At 39.9% G+C, this 17928-nt stretch overlaps 1 protein-coding gene and 1 long non-coding RNA gene across 5 annotated transcripts in view; one reads left to right on the top strand and one right to left on the bottom strand.

Annotated features, from left to right (window-relative positions):
* The window catches only part of SNX16 (sorting nexin 16), a 28292-nt gene extending 20653 nt beyond the window's left edge, over positions 1-7639 (bottom strand). For 2 of the 4 annotated variants that reach the window (XM_033512313.1, XM_015619414.3), the window contains exons 1-2: positions 6078-7027; positions 2508-2973 (exon numbers count right to left, since the gene is read on the bottom strand). In XM_033512313.1, the coding sequence (XP_033368204.1) occupies positions 2508-2879 (372 nt within the window). In that variant the 5' untranslated portion in view covers positions 2880-2973; positions 6078-7027. Of the gene's footprint in view, positions 1-2507; positions 2974-6077; positions 7032-7565 lie in introns of those variants that run through there. The other 2 variants (XM_015619413.2, XM_033512312.1) reach the window with 2 other exon arrangements.
* Positions 7640-7672: 33 nt separating this feature from the next.
* On the top strand, positions 7673-17132 carry LOC117243963. Its single transcript, XR_004496151.1, has 2 exons — positions 7673-8416; positions 9170-17132. It is a non-coding gene; the product is annotated as an uncharacterized LOC117243963 (long non-coding RNA).
* Positions 17133-17928: the final 796 nt, after the last annotated feature.

Here is a 17928-nt window from a genome sequence, read left to right on the forward strand (position 1 = left end):
TAACTGTAATAGGGAGTGCAATCACTGATTACCAGCCTCAAAATCATAGGCAACCTGAAACAAATATGTTTTGTTTTCCTGTCAAAGTTTAAAAAAAAAAGATGGTTGAGTGTTTTTTGACTTTTCTTTAAAGTTTGTAATTAATGAATAAGGTCTAAAATATTACAAAAACACCTCTCAGTTCCTTCATACAAGATCTTGCACAAAAAATCACAAATTAATTCAACAAATTAATTTTATTCCACTCAATCATGAATTGCTTCATTCTATAAATTAAAAAATCATCATCGATGAAAATACACCCATATGGGGTAACATTCTCTGGCTGATTCAGGATATCATTATCATTTCCACGTGGCTTAAAACAAACAAAAAAATAAATAAAAAAAGCAGCTAATTGAGCTAATTGAACATTCCAAGACTGCAAATTCACTTAGGACTAAATGTTTACTAGGCGAGGTTTTCAGCCTAGGTTTTCTCTCCCATAAAAGCTTCAGCAACATGTAGTCTAACCTGCACTAACATCTAACTCCCAAAGTCTGGACATCATTCAGCTTAATCAGATTCTTATTTTTGGAAACTATGAGATGCTACCAACAGTAAAAAAAAAAAAAAATTAGCAATTGAGTCTTCTCTCTTTTACAAGTGGTTTTGATTTCCACTGTCTTCCATCTGACTGATTTAGCACTGCAAAAGCAACTCAAATTCCTAGGACTAATTACTTGCTGGCTTTAATGCAGAACAGCAAAATGCATGCAGAACGTCCAACTGAAAACAAACAGTTAATTGTGTGGTTTCAGAAACCAACAGGGTTACAGAGGTGAAATCAGGAAGAGCAAAAATGTATCCAAGCATTTTACAGTGGAAGAATGTTTCACTTGTACTGTGACCTGGCCTTCCACATACAATAAGGAGACAAAGTTGTCATTGTCAATAGAGAAGAACACCTTACAGGCACACTGGAGTAAGTCTTGGCAATGCCTTCAAGAAAGAAACAGGGAAGCACGTCCGAAGAAGGGCAACAAGCTGGTGAAAGGTCTAAAGGGTAAGTCATGTGAGGAGTGGCTGAGGGATATTTATCCTGGAGAAAACGAGGCTCAGGAGAGACCTTATGGCTCCCTAAAACCACCTGAAAGGAAGCTGTAGCCAAGTGGGGGTCAGTCTCTTCTCCCAGGGGACCAGTGACAGGGCAAGAGGACATGGCCCTAAGCTGTGCCAGGGGAGGCTGAACATCAGGAAGAATTCCTTCATAGAAAGGATGGTTAAACACTGTAATGAGCTAACCAGGGAGGTGGTGGAGTCACTGTCCCTGGATGTGCTCAAAAAATGACTGGATGTGGCACTTTGTGCCATAATCTGGTCGTCAAGGCGGCGATCAAAGGCTGGACTCAATCTGAAAGGTCTTTTCCAACCTAAATGATTCTGTGGTGTTTTCAGACTAATCCTTGTACATTTAACAATATCAACTGTTATTTTAGTTTTGAAGGTTATTATTTAAAACTTTTTTTAATCTGCCTGTTACAAACAACTCCGCTCTTCTCTAATGCTAACATGCACGAAGATGTTAGAAACTGAGAATCTCAGGAAAAGACAGGGTATCATTCTCAAATAATTAAAAGGCATCATTATTAAACTTTTTATTAAAAGATCTTGATTTCATTAGTATTTTAACTGTCATAAAGATTCTGCACTTCTCTAATCTAAAAGAAAACAGGAGAAAAAATGTTTGTCTGCTATTTCCTTCTCCTTACCTATTTCTGATTAATATTTCTGTTGTTCATCTTAAGTAATACAATTAATAATCAGAAACAAACAGCTTCCATCAGTCCCACAAGCACTGCTGTATTATCTCAAAGAAGTATTTCAACCACACCCACAAAAACAAATGTAGAAGTACATCGATATATTTATGGCATGCAAAAAAAATGAACTGCCAGCTAACAGTGCACTTTGAGAAAAATCAATACAAAACAGTTAGGCTGCTCTTCTGGCAGAAGATATGGCATAAGCAACTTCCCAGACTGTTTGCAGAACAGATTTTCCCTCACTAGAAACTGAGCTGGGCAAGAAGTTGAAACCTACATATTTGCACTTTAACAGAAATGTTGTAAGTTAATTATAACTGCAAAGGGCTAAAATCAAAGTTTCTTACCATTCATGTCAAACAAAAGACTACATTTTATTTTAGAAGTTTAACTACACAGAACTTACACAAGTTCAACTTCACAAGGAAGTGTAACTGCAAGGAGTTCTTGACTTTTCCAGCAGAAATTGATACATAAAACAGAATTCCTTCTATTCCACATGCACAATTACAGGAAAGACAGCTTTCTAGTCCCAGTTTTCCCACCTGTGTAACAGGAATGGTATTTTCCTGTCAGGAAGTACTTTGAAGCTAAACTGGTAACATCCCTGAACTGCAGGATTAATTCCTGAAAGACAATGCAAAGCACATTCAATTGTTGTCTTGTCATTACAGGATCAACTATACCATGCCCAGAACTTACAGTGAATTTTGCCCTTTCCTCCATCACCTCATAGCCCAGAATGGTAGGTGTGGATGGTCGATCTTCCCAGCTCCTGGAATCTTCATTCTGTTCTATTTCTTCTACAGGCTGAGTACAGTATTCTATGGATGTATCCAGACCTGTAAATTTAGTCCTAACAAGTGGACTGCTACATGCAGATGATGTGGAACCAGTCTGGTCAGGCACGCTCATCTTTTTAAAACTATCAACTGTAGAGTCCTCCAGCTGTCCTTTTGAGGAGCTTGAACTTGTTGAGATGCTCCCAAAGGAAGAACTTCTTTGGTTTCTGTTTGTAAAGCTGGATGATGAACTTCCAATAGGAATAGGAACAGGAACATATGGTGTTGCCATCCTTCATGAAAAAAAAGCCCTCAGTTTTTGGTCCAGTAATTTAAGCTTCATTTGTTGTATAAACCATGTTTCCTTTTGTTTTCAGGAACAGTACCTGCAATTAAGGACAGAAAATATTGCTGTCATTTTTAAGTCAAAGCAACATTAACAGCTTTGAAAAAAAAAAAATGTATTAGCTCTGAGATGATAGATTGCAGTATTGATGGTAAAACATTTTCACAAAGAATTTGGCTTCATATAAAATGGTGCTTTTAGGTTGTATCTCAACCATCTGACACACAGCTTTACAAGAGTTCTGTCTTCCACAGCTATTAAAATTAAAATAGCATGGGTAAGCAAGATTACAAAAGAGAAAAATCCTTTTGTCCTTTAAGACTTAAGCGTTATTTGGCCTTATCCAAAGAGTCAGCAATTTTTTGGCATATAAGAAGTAGCTTCAGTGACTGTTTCATCAAAAGGTTTTCTCAGAATTGGTTCTGTAAGACATCCACTGTAGACTATGCAAGCCAAACACACAGACAGCAATATACATGACATTAATCAAAAGACATGACAGTAAACAACTTAGGTGAAAACGTATTTGCATATTACACATTCACTGAAGTATAATGGATCTGTTTTCAATGCAAAATATTTTTTCAAAACAACTCTGTTGTATATAATGCTGCAGACATTTGTCACAATGTTAAATGGGCACATTTTCTGGAGTCTGAATTGAAGCAATTAAGTTTTACAAGCATACACATCAAAAGCAGGGTTATTATAGCAGGTAGTTTTCCATTCCAGAAGATTAAAATAGAAAAAGAAAGTGCACAGAAAAAAAAGATAAATAAACAATTTAGTATTTTTTCTTCCACAAAACCATTTCAAATGAGTCTTGAAATATATACAAGCCTTTTGTGTGCATACATTTCTGGGAAAAAAGCAAAATAAAATTAAGACAGCACTATCAAACTGTCAAAAAGCACCTTCTCCTCATTTTAACAAAGCTCCCAAAGAAGAGCTCTTACAAGACGCAAATTAAATGCCACCTCTTTGGATTAACAGGATTTGAGGCATGATCCATTTCACCCAGGAATAAACCAATCAACCAGGAGGCTGCAGGAAGCTGTGAAATGGGAAACCGCCAACCTGATTCACATCAGACAATCAATCATCTACTGCAGCAAAACCAAATGAGATTCCTAATTGCGAATGTGAAGTGATGCATTCCCTCTCTTGCTCAAAATTAATCCTAGAGCACAGGAATAAAGAAATAAATTTTAAATGAACCAGCACGAACAAGACTGAAAAATTCTCTTCAACAAATTCCTTGAGTGAAGGAAAACACAAACTCAGTCATCCTTTCAGCTACATCAGGAAGTTTTCACACACTCTCTGTCAGAAAGCTCAGTTAACTTGACCAGGAGAACAATTTCAAACTGGCAGTCATTTCTTGGAACATCTCTGCTTCACTGTGGAATGAAGCTGGACACTCAGCAGCATCTGAGGGCGCTGAAATGTCACTATCATAACCCCTGCTGATTCACTCAGCTGGTCAGGGATGGGATTTGAAGTATACAGCAGCTTCTGTTGCAACATAGTCCTGTACTCGGTTGTGTGAGCGAAGCCACGTGTCAGACATCTGACCTGCTTCAGCCTCACTTAATGTGAGAGAAGCAAGTCATACCTGTCTCTGAGACAAGATGTTCTCCTGGAGCTATACCAGATCTAAATGCCTTTTTTCACCTGCATCTCAGTAAGAAAATCTATTTTCTACCTCGAACAATAAGCTCTGCAATAACTTTTCCTTAATGCAAGGCATGAAGCATTGTCTGATAAATTTTCTCTAGCAATATTCTCTGAAAAAATAAGTATCTAAATGAAATTTTAAAAATGGTAACTCCTTTTTCACTTGCCACTTCAGTGGCTCTTCCATGTTACCAGCACAAGAAATTGAGAACATCCCTTAAACAATGTCCAATCAAGCTATGTTCTTGGGAGGTGTAGGATTAAATTCCTGTAAAGAGAAGAACCTAAGTGAGTCCAGAGTGCAAAAAATCAAACAATCTGTATGTAAAAAGTGTTTATCCTCTGTTGCATGACTGTGAATCTGGAGTGGAAAATAAACCCACATCTCAGGGACTATGTGTTTAAGCTAACCTAGGAGTTTATGAAATTTTAAGATGCAAAAAAGGCTTGTGCTTTTCATCACCTTCTGAAAAGAACCAAACCAAACCTAAAACCCCACAATGACACTTTCACCAGTTACAATACTTGTGAACGGTCATTCCTAGAAAAACTTCTTCGTTTAAAGTCAAATGCCAGTCAAGAACTTACTATCGTGAGCCTGTTTACTTACGACATACTACTCTTAACTGTGCACGAATTTCTGAGCAGCTGCACCTATTGGGCAAGCAAGAGAGCTCAACACAGACCACCCTGAGGATAAAGGCCTTGGTGTTGAGAGGCCAACACTTGCACTGTACATGCTTCAGCAGCTTTCATTTCAGACCAGCTCTAATTCGGTACCACTGCCTGGATACTTATTAGCAGCTGGACTACACTAAGCCTGCTCCCAGGGTACATTTTCTGGTTCAGTTTCTTTTGTACTCTCCAAGGCCACCCCAAATTGTGAGTCAGTGAGTATTAAAGGTGATGATGACACTGTTTTCTTCTGAAGGACATTCTTGACTCAATCTGACACAGTAAACATGCCCACAGACAAATAAGAGGGACTGTGTCACACAGAGATTCCTCCAACTTTGAGGAGTAGCAGGAAAGTATTCTCTGGGTAACAGAAATTTCAGGTCAAGTGAGCAAATGATACATGGCTTCACTTAACTTGAATATTTTTGTTGTAAAAAAAGTTGAAATAAATATACAAAATATTACATTACCAGACTCTCAAACACAAATATATTCCTAAATACATATGTAAATCCATCTTCAGCTGTAGAAGTATCACAATTTCCTAGTACATAAACTATTTACATGCTATGAGTTACAAAAGGGTTCAAAATCACATCAAACTGCACTTTATGAAAACTACCGAATATTAGCAAAAAATACAATGCCCCAACGAAGGTTACAACCCCAGGAATCCAGCCTTATCTATGAATATAGTTTACTGCTAATTCATGCAATAAAAGGAACTGAGAACAATTTCGTTAAAAAAAAAAAAATCCTTTTAGACAAACCATGTAACTCCCTACTTACCTCGGCAAATCAAGGAGGGTCTGTGTGCTCAGTTTGCTCCTACCCCAGCTGCACAGAACCAGCAGAATTACTGCAGCACACCAACTTTAAGAGCAAACCGCTCATGACACCTATGAGATACCCCAGAGACTGCACTTTCTTGTCTAGCGATTTACTTGACTTTCTGCAAGAGTTTGCTTCCTGTTCGGAACTTGTATTTTGTTTCGTTTAATTCCCAGCTGTGAGTTAAGAACGAAAAGACAAGGAAGAGAATTGCTGGAAGCGCTGAACTGCAAGATCTGAAACAGGATAGGACAGTCCCGGGAACCCGGCTGTCACATGCTACAAGAGCAGCATGACACCAACTTATCCTGGTGTTTACAGCAGCCACCTCCCTTTTTGCGGGTGAAGCAAATAGGCTGTAATAAAACCACTTAAAAAGGGCTTGCCTGCAGCTTGCAGCTATCGCAGTTCCAAACCTTTTTCAGCTAATGGCTTGCATATTCAGTGAGAAACATGTAAGCCACACGATTCAAGGATAATAGATTAGAAACAAAACAATCCGTACTTAACAGTTGTAATTGGATTTAGAAGACTTTTAGCTATGCAATACTATTTGTGATCTGGTTACATATATTGTGCCTCTGTCTGGACAACACAGGTGATATTTAGGGTTTAAGTGCTATTAAGAAATGTCAGCTGAAGTACAAGTGGAATATATAAAGAAACAACTCCCAGACTTGGCTTTAGTGATTTTTTAAATAATAATTTTGTGCCGACTTCAGCCAAGTTACCTAACATTTTTTACTTGCTTATGAACTCAAAATGCGGGGGTGGAGGGGGGGTCTGTTTATCACACCTCACACACACAGGAGTAATTCCTGCCCCAGAATCTGTTACTAGAAACTAGAAGCAAATGCAGGGACCTTACTACCAAAACCTGCACGTCAGGGAGCGCGCTACTTCTGACTACGACCCGAGGGTTCTGAAACCGAGAACCGAACCAGACCGGCCGGCACCGCTGGGGCAGCGCCCAGCCCGGCCCGGCCGCCGAGGGGCCGCGCTCAGGGAGCGCCGCCACCGCTTTACGTAACTCCAAGGGCGGCCCCGAGCCCGTGACACCGGCGAGGCCCGGGGAACCCTCCCGGTTCCTCCGCACAGCTGTGGGAACCGGCCGAGAGAACACCTGAAGGCGCGGTGAGGCCCCGCCTCGGGGAACGGGGAGTTCCGTACCCGCCGTCCCGCCCGAGCGGGACCGGACCCCGCGGTGCCACCGCCCGCGGCCGCCTCCCCACAGGTGCGCGGGAGCTGCGACAGCTGTGCGGAGGCGGCGGGGGCCGTTCTCGTCCGGCAGGGGACGGGCAGCGGCGAGATTCCACCGGCGCGGTCCTGCCCGCACAGGCTGCCCACTGCCTCACTCTCTTCCTGCCTGCCCCACGACTCCCGGCGCTGGCGCTCCCGCCGCCGATGCCCGCCCGCACAGCGGCCCCACACAGCAGCCCCGCTCACCTGCTCCCGCCGCGCGCCCCACTCCGCCGCGCCACCGCCGGGCCCGCCCCGCACGGGGGGCGGAGCAGGGGGCGGGGCCGGCCGGGAGGGGCGGGGCCGCGCAGGGACTACAAAGACCGGCGTACCCTGCCCACCGCCCCCAGCCTTGCTTTCCGGTGCGTCGGGCGCGGTGTGTTTTGGGACTTGTAGTTCTACGGTGTCGCGGTGGGGTCCTGCGGGGTGGGGCTGCCCCCTGAGGGTGGCTGCGCCGCCGTGCTGGGAATGAAGGCGCAGGAGGGGGGCTGGTGGTCTTCGCTTTCCGGGTTCCGGGGCATAAGAAAGCCTGCGGGTTCTTAACGTGGTTTCACCTAGCCCTGCTATGAAGCCCTGCTGTACCGCGAGGTGTCTGCGCAGCGGGAGCACACGGATCAAAGTGATCTGGGAATTCCTGGGTCATGGGGGTGGGAATAAATTACTATCTCGCCATCTCATAGTGACTTAGGGTACATTAAGTAGCAGTGTGTTACTCTGGAGAAGATGAGCATATCACAATTGTTGTTAAAAAGTACACTTTATGCATTTTATGTTATTTATATGTAATTTATAAAAGCAATGCCCCCTCTCTGAAATACCTTCTTTGTTCATGGCTCTGGAAAACACTGCACCTCTTGTTTGTGCTGCACAGCTCCCCTGCTTACCATATAAACTCGGCACTTTTTGCAGGGGACACAAATAGCGTAGCAAAACTGCTGTGAAGTGACCCGGGCTGTGGCTGCGAACAGGCCTGTGGCATTGCCCATGTCATTAAATACTGCCCTGGGGGCTAATGTTACCACCGGAGTGGAATTCTTTCTTTGGGATTCTGTTCTTAGGTGATTAGAGAATTTTTTTTCTGTGCCTGTTTTTTTTTTTTCCCTGTTGTTAAGTAGCTTCAGCACCACATTGAACTATCTGGAATTAATTTTGAATTTAGTTTTTTTTCTGGATGCTAGTCTTTCAATAAGTAGTCTCAGATTTTGCAGGGTAGCTTGTATTCATCATTAGTAGAATTAGTACATTCAAAAAGCATTTGTGAATGACTACTTCAGAAGCCATGCAATGGGAACTTTTTTGGATCCAATTCTATGTTAAATATGTAGTACTGGGAAGAGATAATGCACTAGATTTTAAAATGCTATATTAAATCTGAGGAAACTGATTAAATTACATTTTGAAAATTGCACTGCCAAACCAGATATACTGAGTATATAATTATTATGAACTTTAAACTTTGTCTAATTCAGGATGAAAATATTCCTTAATGTAGAGCACCAGAAAAGAAGGAAAAAACCAGTTAGAAGCAAGAGAATTCTAATTTCCAGTTGTTCAGAGCACTTTTTTATAGCAGTTGATAATATTTCATCATTACAATAATGTATTGCATATTCTATGTTTCAATTTATTTAACTGTAAATAGTTACTTATGAAGTTTCCTACCTATACGAATGAAGCTCCTTTTTAAAAAAGGGTTGTTTTTTTTTCACATCTAAAATAATTTTAAAGTTCAAAATGCACATTTTTCAGTTTGCTGGTCTGCTTTTTAACAGTTTGTGACTTTATTTATTTATATATTAAATTTTTACCAGCCCCCAGGTGATAGTGAGGTCAGTTTTTATAAAGGCACTGTCGGTCGAACAGGAGTCCTCTTCCATGCCCTTTGAAGAGAACAGATTCTATTTTGTCACCTTGAGCAGGTACAGGAACAAGGCGTGAAGTTGAATTTCTTTGGTCGTTTGGACATTCCAAGGAAGTCTGGGGGATTTTTTTGGCTGCTGAGGAATGTGGGCTCATTGCCTTCGTGTCTCAAGGTTCCATCCGCTCGCAAAATCATCAGGAATGACTGTTAGTTCACTGACAGGAGAGAAGCTATGCAAGGTTACGGTGAATTAAAATTGGGTGTGTGATCTTCCTGCTTTTCTCTTCGTAGTAGCTGTTCCCTGTGTGCTCTGTCCGTGGCAATCCGCCTTGGAGAAACGCGAGCAGCCGAAGCAAAGCCGCTCTAAGCAGAAAGGGCTGTGACTCGCATCGCAGGCGAGATGAGCCACCCTGTGGCAATACCCTGCAATTTGCCTTTATTGAGGGCGAAAGGACGGCAAAACTAGTTGCTGAATGTGTAAAACAGTAGAAAGTATTTGTTGTCTTTTTTTTTTTTAAATGTATATTGGTACCAGATGTGTTCTGCCTCCGTTTTCTAGTTATTTAGTTTTCCAGAGGACTGGTGTATATATATTATAGGCATGGTCAAAATCTGTGCAGCCGCTGTGATCCTGTGTGCCAAAACCATGGGTTTTGCTAATGCTGGCTGGCTCACTAGCTTGATTTAACCTTGTTTAGGGACTAGGGGTTGCAGAATCAGGAAAGCCTATTAATGTAAGAGAACCTTATGCAACCTCTGTGAACTTCCCAGCACTTTCTCTGCTGGGAGGGGGAATGCAGGAACTGCTAATTGTGTAACACTAGTAGTTCAGCAATGCCACCTTCTGTTGTAAAAGAATAAAACCCAAGAAAATAATCCTATAGGTGAGAACACTGGGATAATCCTATTGAATTAAATGTAGCTTCTTTTGTTTTAGTTGAGTCAGTGTGATATAATTTCAAAGTCCCACCTACCCCCATGATCCTGTGAAACACAGAGGGTAGACTTTCAATCAGTTTATGGGATTTAGGTACTCAAATCTAATTGCATTTCAATTGGATGTAGGCACTTAAATTCCATTGTAGTTTAGAATGCATGCATTCAATCCTGTTATATTCCAATGGGATTTGGACCTTTCTCTCTCAGGAGACTAGGAAATCTATGACTTGGAGGACATCTGTTTTATGACAAAACAGCCAATTTTCTTTCTCAGCTGTAGACTTCAGTGTTAGAAGTTATGGAGCTTCTTCTAAAGGAAGTTCTTTAATTCCTTCCAAATTCTAAAACTGTACAACTTCAGAAATGTTATTTCAGCTGACAGCTGGATATTTTGAATGTAGACTTTAGTATCAAAACTGGGAATTTTGTACTTGAAGGAATTTCATGTGGGCATGCAGATCCTAAATTGTGATCCTTGGAATACTTTCAGTGGTTGCCCTGTCATTCTAATGTCTCCACTTCAGAGGGGGTATATCAATATGTGTGGGTGTTGTATTTTAATACTTCCTGTGCCTGTGTGATGTCAGCACATGTTCAGAAGGACCTTGATTTTTTTAAAAGCTAAAAAAACATGACCTTTTTCATATATCCTTTGAGAGCTTCTGTTCTTGGGAGCTGTAATAGCCTATTTCAGATATCCAGAAAGGACTTGGGGGAGAGGTATAAAATAGGATTTAGATTCCATTGTGGTCTGGTTCTTTGCAGGTTTGGTCTGACTCTCTGTGATGCACTTCTCTGTGGCTATGTTCAAGTTTCCTTTGAAATCATTGTAGGTCACCTTGCCTGTGCAGTGTAGGCTCATGGAAGCCTGCAGTCCTTGTTCAGAGTTTAAAGTAGCATGTAGAAGACTAGGCTTTCCCAAAGTCCATTTTTTTTATTAGCTGTAGATCTTTATGCTTTCTAGCTCAGGTTTTGAATTTCAGACTTGATCCCTCACCATGACTTCATGTGGTGGAGACTGATTACCTCTACGGCACCTAACTGATTACTTATCCCAGCCTGCTAACACTGGTATAGTATCTTCTCATGCTTGTCATTAACCATACTCATAATATCCTGTTATACCTGAATTGGTTCCAGTGTGGTATGATGCTAATGGTCCATTAGTGGAATAAAGGTAGACTTATAGGCTTTTTGTGGAATAACAGGTTCACATGAGTGGTTCAGCTGTTGTCTATTATTCTGGGCAATTCACTGAGTTATGAATGAGACTCAACAGTTTTCTGTTCGGGTATGTCTGTTGTGCTTCTCTCTTAGATGGGAGTCCTCAAGTAAGAAAGCAGAAGCCTCTAAGAAGTTAAAAAATTTCTGCTGGCCAGAGGCTAAGTCTGCTTTGAATTATAAGAAATATTTCTCTCAGGAGTTGCATCTGGGTAGAGAAAGTCATGGATATTATGGCCAGAATTTTCAGATGAATGAACTATAAATGTTAACTTTACAATAATTTGAATTATAACATTTGCTTCTGTTCAGTAGCAGTTATGCTAGAAATGCCTAGAAAACTGTGTCCTTCCTTCTTATCCTTATCATTAGCATTTCTGGTCCCTGTCCTGGCTGGGTATATCTTGCTTCAGCTTTAAAATACACAAATAGTTATGGTCACCAACTGCTAATAATAATGTGTCATTAATAAATAGAATCATACAATCATCAGTCTTAGAAGAGACCTTCAAGATGGTCCAGTCCTACAGTCCACCTAACACTAAACTGGATCACCCAGCACCAGATCCAGACACTTCTTGAGCACCTCCAGGGACAGTGACTCTTCTTCCTCCCTGGGTAGCCTACTCCACTGCCTGACTACTTTAACAGCAAAAGAATTTTTTTCAAGTATCTAATCTGACTGAATCTCTCAGTTTAAGGCTGTTCCCTCTGTTCCTTTCACTGCAGGTGTGGTAGAGGAGACTGGCCCCCACCTCACCACAGCTTCCTTTCAGGGAGTTGTAGAGTGATGAAGTGCCCCTTGAGCCTTCCTGAGACTGAACAATCCCAGCTCCCTCAGTTGCTTCTTGTAAGACTCCTTTTCTAGACCCTTCATGAGCTTTGCTGCCCTTTGCTAGACATGCTCCAGCAACTCAATGTCTTTTTTGAAGTGAGTGGCCCAGAACTGGACACAGCACTTGAGATGCAGCCTCACCAATGCTAAGTACAAGCAGACACTCATCTGTGAATGAAAAGCCAGGAAAGCTGGAATTGTTCAGCCTGGAGAAGAGCAGGTTCAAGGATGCCTTGCCCATGTGCAGAAATACCTGACGGGAGTGTGGAAAGGAGTTGAAGCCAGGCTTTTGTCAGGTGTTCCCAGTGACAGGAAAAGAGTCAGAGGGCACAAATGGAAATAGAGAAAATTCCATGTGAACATAAGAAAGCACATTTTTCTTGTGAGAGTGATCAAACACTGGTAGAGATTGTCCAGAGAAGTAGTTGCTTGATGATATTTAAAAGCTGACTGGACACAGCCCTGAGCTACTTGCTCTAGCTGACCCTTCTTTTAAGCAGGGGCTGGACTAAATGTTTTTGAGAGGTTCCTTGCATCAGCAACCCTTCTGTGATTTTGTGAGCTTAAAGACCCTCCATCCTGCTGTTGCTGAAGAGCAAGAATGTACCAGCACCATTTCTATTTCTGTTTTCTTAAAAGCATCTACTCTTCAAAGAGTATGGGAGAAAAAATTGTTCTCATTTGCTGTTGTGTGATGAAATGAAATTCAGCTTGTGGCAAGTTGACAGGTAATCTTTGAATGTACTTTCTGATACTTTTTTTTTTCTGAATAAGTTACTTTTTTTCTTGCCTGTAATCATAGTGAAAAGAACATTGTAAGGAAAACCCAGGGAGCAGAGAATAAGGAATTATTGTTAATTTAGTATGTGATGTGTTTTCAATCTAAATAAAAGTATTATACAGGAATTACAGATTGAGGAGTCATATTCATATACAATGAGTTCTTTACATGGCTATGAAGCTTCAAGTTTAAAAGTAGTTGGTTTCCTCTTAGCTAAAAGTAGTGATTTTAAATGATCTTTGTTTTACACCATTGAACCCTTTGCTTTCTTTCGCTGCAGGGAAGAGGTGGTTCTTTCCCAGTAATAGCCTTTTGGATGCAATGGTACCCTGGGTTTTCATGCAACGTGACAAAGCTTCTGGTCCTTTGATACAGCTTTTCTTTAAGATTTTATTTTTCTTTCCTAATGCTCTACAGCTTACTGTTTTGTATGGTATAGTGTATTTTAGTATTGATTTGTGAGAATCTGGAAAGTATTTCTTTGTCTGTGGGGTAAGAAGAAGAAGAAACTTGGCCTTGTTAAAACATGAATGGACACACAAATGGGACAGACTGTTAATTGTTTCTACTGTTTCTCTGTGGCCTTGAACAAATCACTTAAATTTCACTTTATTGTCGATTCACAGGTTTTGTTATAGGCTCATTCAGCAAGCTAACGAAGTTGCAGTGAATATAATCTTCTAAATCACTATTACTTGTGCAACTCTGTGTTCTGAATTAAAGAGATGCTTGTCTTTCCTGCACGACACAGCTCTGTTACAATGCGTTCCTGTTGCCCAAAATCACTAATACAGCCCTACAAAGGACAGCGTTCATTGACTGTATCCTGTGCACAAAGGATATAAGTTTCATTGTTTTTTTAACAATAACATAGAAACCTTTCCGTTTATTTCCGAAGTTCAAATAGCTGCAGTGGTGTGAAACAGCTTTGTCTAGGAGAAACATGTGTCGCATTGATATGGAAATTAGCACACCCTGTGCTTCAGTAGGTGCCAGGGTGGCAATGTTCAGTACTGCCACACTTAAGTAAGCTTCTGCATTGTGCTCAGGTTCTGTTCAGCCAGCCAAAATTCTAGCAGCTTTTCCTTCTGTGTTAGAAGTAGGGTTTGAAATATTACTGCTGTACCTGACATCCACATGATAGAATCACACTCATTTTTTTTTTTTTTTTTTGTGAAGTAGCAATATGGAGTTAGTTTTAGATGAATATTATACAATAGTGTACTTAATTTATGGTAAAAAACCCCTGCAGATAATTTGGACTCCTGGCTTTGAGAAGAACAAAATTACTTCTTCAGGACTTTGTTTTCTATTGTTTTCTGTTTATTTAGTCTTTTGGTATCTTTCAATTTCTAATTTTCTTTATTAATTGCAATTAAAAGATATGTTGCACACTAACATGTTAATTAAGCATTAACATTTGCAGGCTATTCTAGGGCTGGAGGCTACTGTTTAGTGGTTATTGTTCTTGCTATCTTGCAGAGCCCACAGGTGTGCTAAACATTTGCTGCGACATAGAAAAATGTTGTTATTTTCTGGATGGATTTGTAACTTTATTTGTAACTGAACAGGAAGAAACAAGTGATGATAAAAAACATTTCAGACAAATTGATAGGAGAGAGCAAGGGTTATCACAGGAAGATCAATCACTTACCTGAGGCCTTGACTTAGAATTTATTATCAGACAGTATTTACAATGAATGATTACATGGAGCGGACTTTTCTTTAGGAGAGATGAGATCTATAGGGAATGCCTTAGCAGATCCCAGCTGTGTCAAATCTCACTGAAGAAGCATGGTAGGAAACCTTCAGTCACAGAAACAGTGAGGGAAGGCTGCCTCACTTTTCTACACTACTTTTCTTGCTGTCGTCTGGACATGATTGCAGGATCTGGAATGCTGATACCTTCCTTCTGAACTGCCCACATGCCTAATTTCTCAGTGAATGTAAGGGTATGGGAGGGAAGCAGAAGTTGGGGTGGTCCCAGTGTGCTGGTAGGATATGGCCATGTCTCACACCAAGTCTGGGGAGAAGAGTCATGGGTACCACTGTTCAGAGGCAGCAGTGGTAATTTCATCTAGAAACATAGACACAGCTGCTTACTGGTATATTGCAACATTTCTCAAAACTCAATTGTAATTGAAGGGGAAAATTAAAAAATTGTATGAGTGAATAATATCCTTTATGTGCTCATGAGGAAGGCAGTCATTAGGATGCCTTTTGAATGAAAACATTGCTGTGTCTGGATGTAATGGGAATGGCAGGTATTGCAAGTGTAGGGTGAGGTGGCAAAAAACAAGGGTGAATGTAAGAAAGGTAAGCAATGTTAGATGGAGATTTGCTGCCAGAACTGTCACAGGTGTTTCAAAGGAGACATCATATGTGGTGGAACTCAGCTAGTATTAGAATGGTCAGGTTTTAGTCAAAAATCAATGTTGCCTTTCACCAGTACAGGCATTAATACCCGCATCGCCACAAATGAATACTAATGGCATAATTGAAAAAAAAAAAAAAACCCTCTTATTTTTGATGGTGTTACTTTATTAAGTGTTCCTAAATGGTCTCATGTTATTCTGACTCACTGTATGATAGTGAAGTTTCAGCATGAAGATCTTGGCTTATTAGGTCCACAACTGACATTGCAAATTATTTTAATCTTTTAATAAAGATATGGAAAAAAGGAAGAAAAATAGTTGGAAAATTTGAGGTATAATTTAAGTGGGATTTTAAAAAAATACATTTAAAAATAAAATCTGTAAAGATATGTAATACAATAAAGTAAGGAATATTAGTTTAACTGGCATCCCCTAATTGTTTTCCTTTGTATATAAAAATGTTTTAGAAGGGAATTCTTTCAGTTAAACTATATTATAGGTGGTATTATAGACTTTATCAAATGTCTTCTTTTGGAAAAAGAAAATGCTTGGAATGAATCCAAGTTATTGTTTTCCTTAAGTTTGTGCTTTGGTACCATTTTTCTGGGAACGAAACAAGACAAAGAGACATAAAAGGGAAGAGAACAACAAAAGCTGATGTTGCACTTTTTGTTGTTGATGCTGATTTTTATCTTTCAGCTTCATTAATTAGAATTACAGATACATTATACCATTGCTGCATCCAGCCCAGGCTAACGTGCATCAACCATCTTTCAGGGAATGGGTTGACAATGAAATAAGAAGAGGTTCTATCTTGATTGGCTGAAACAGATTTCCACCATAAAGAAAAAGTGAAATAGGAAAGAACAAAAATAAACCAGAGCAAGAAAAAAAAAAAAAGAAAAAATTACATATAGAACCCAAATCCTGTGTTCTGGATGGTGTTGCAGATTAATCTAAAGAGCAGTGAACAATTCTGGGACAAAGGGAGCTGGCCTTTTCTTATTCTGTACAATGTAGAATACAGGATTTTACACCACGAGGCTCCTTGCCTGCTATGAAATGGAGCTTTCTTGGTGTGAAATGAATTGTGAGCTGCAATTTGAATGCAGCAATCTGACGATTGTGCAAGAGAGATGGCTGAGAGGAAGCATAAATGATAACCTTACTATTTCTTTCTGACATGTAGATCATGCTGTACATTAGATGATGAATATATTTCTGTCCTTTGATATCCTGTGCTCTCATAACAAATTACTGTACATCAAAGAAATGAGCTCTGAGTCAAAATGATAGTAAAAGTGATGAGCTAGAAAATAATGTAAAGACCTAGTACCTATGAAATTACTGCAAATGTCTGAAGAAATGGGGCAAAGGAAATTGCTCACAAAGTTGTTCAAATAACTTAAGTTGCTCTCTGAAAAATAAATAATCTGGGAGATGACCATTAAAAATGAAATGTGATTAGAAGCTGAAGTTTTTGAAGCACTGTATCTGATACTGCATTACAAGCCATCTTTCCTTAACCTTCTTCCCTGATGAAAGTTTTAGAAAGATTGTAGTGGGGGCAAATAGAGGGCAAAAGGGTTGCCAATATCATAAAGCATCTTCCTTATCTAAATCATTAGTCCTTTTCCAGCCACGTCAATTGTGGTTTCAAGTTGTCATTGCCAGGAGATTATTCAGTGGTCCATTTGGTATGAATTGATTGTTTTGGTCTCATTCCTGTTAGATATTTACATTAAAAAAAGAAAAAAAAAAATTGCCTGGAGTGATAGCACCCAATTGATACCGAGGAAGAAACAGTGGTTGAGGATTCATTGCAGAGAGAAAATTGTAGTTAGTGTGACACAGTCCTTTTAGGAGAAAGTTAAGTAAATTAAATTTGTTCTTTTTGCTGACCAGATTCTTGTGCCATCTCATCTGTCATATCAGTGGGGTGTCTTTCCTACCCACTCAGGAACAAGGCTTCTTCTTACCTTTGTTTAGCCATCTAACTTATGTTCAAAGTGGATATCCCCAGTAGCCCATACTAAAAAAAAGCATTTTCAGAGGACTTTGGTTTTCTGAGATAACCTTTTTTTGAGAGTCCTTTTAGATCATTTTGCATAGGTTTCCATGTTCATAAATGTTGGACTCCAGTTCACCTATGGCTGGATGTTTTGTTTGTATGGCCAGAGAGGAAATGCATGCAAGAACTCTCAAATAAAATGACATATGGGTTAAACTTTTCCATGAGAGCTACAAGATTAAGAGCAGAGATGAACAGAAGATGTGTTATGTATTCTGGGGGATACTTTTCCTGTTAAAAAAAAGCAAAAGAGGAGAATGTGACATTTTAGTGAATGTTAAATATTCATGCTGAAAACGTTAGTGATGAAACTCACTCTGAAGGCAGAAAGCAGTGCTTCCTGTTACTTAAGAGCATGGACTTTCCATGACTTCTTGCAGTGAAAGCTTGTCTATAATAAGTTTTTCTTTCAGGGGCCTCAAATTAGTTATTGACGTCTCTGTTTCAGATTTGGAGTCAATAAAATGGGAAAAACATTACTTTCTAA

The sequence above is a fragment of the Parus major genome, chromosome 2, assembly GCF_001522545.3.
Source record: "Parus major isolate Abel chromosome 2, Parus_major1.1, whole genome shotgun sequence".
In the NCBI taxonomy this organism is placed as follows: Eukaryota; Metazoa; Chordata; class Aves; order Passeriformes; family Paridae; genus Parus; species Parus major.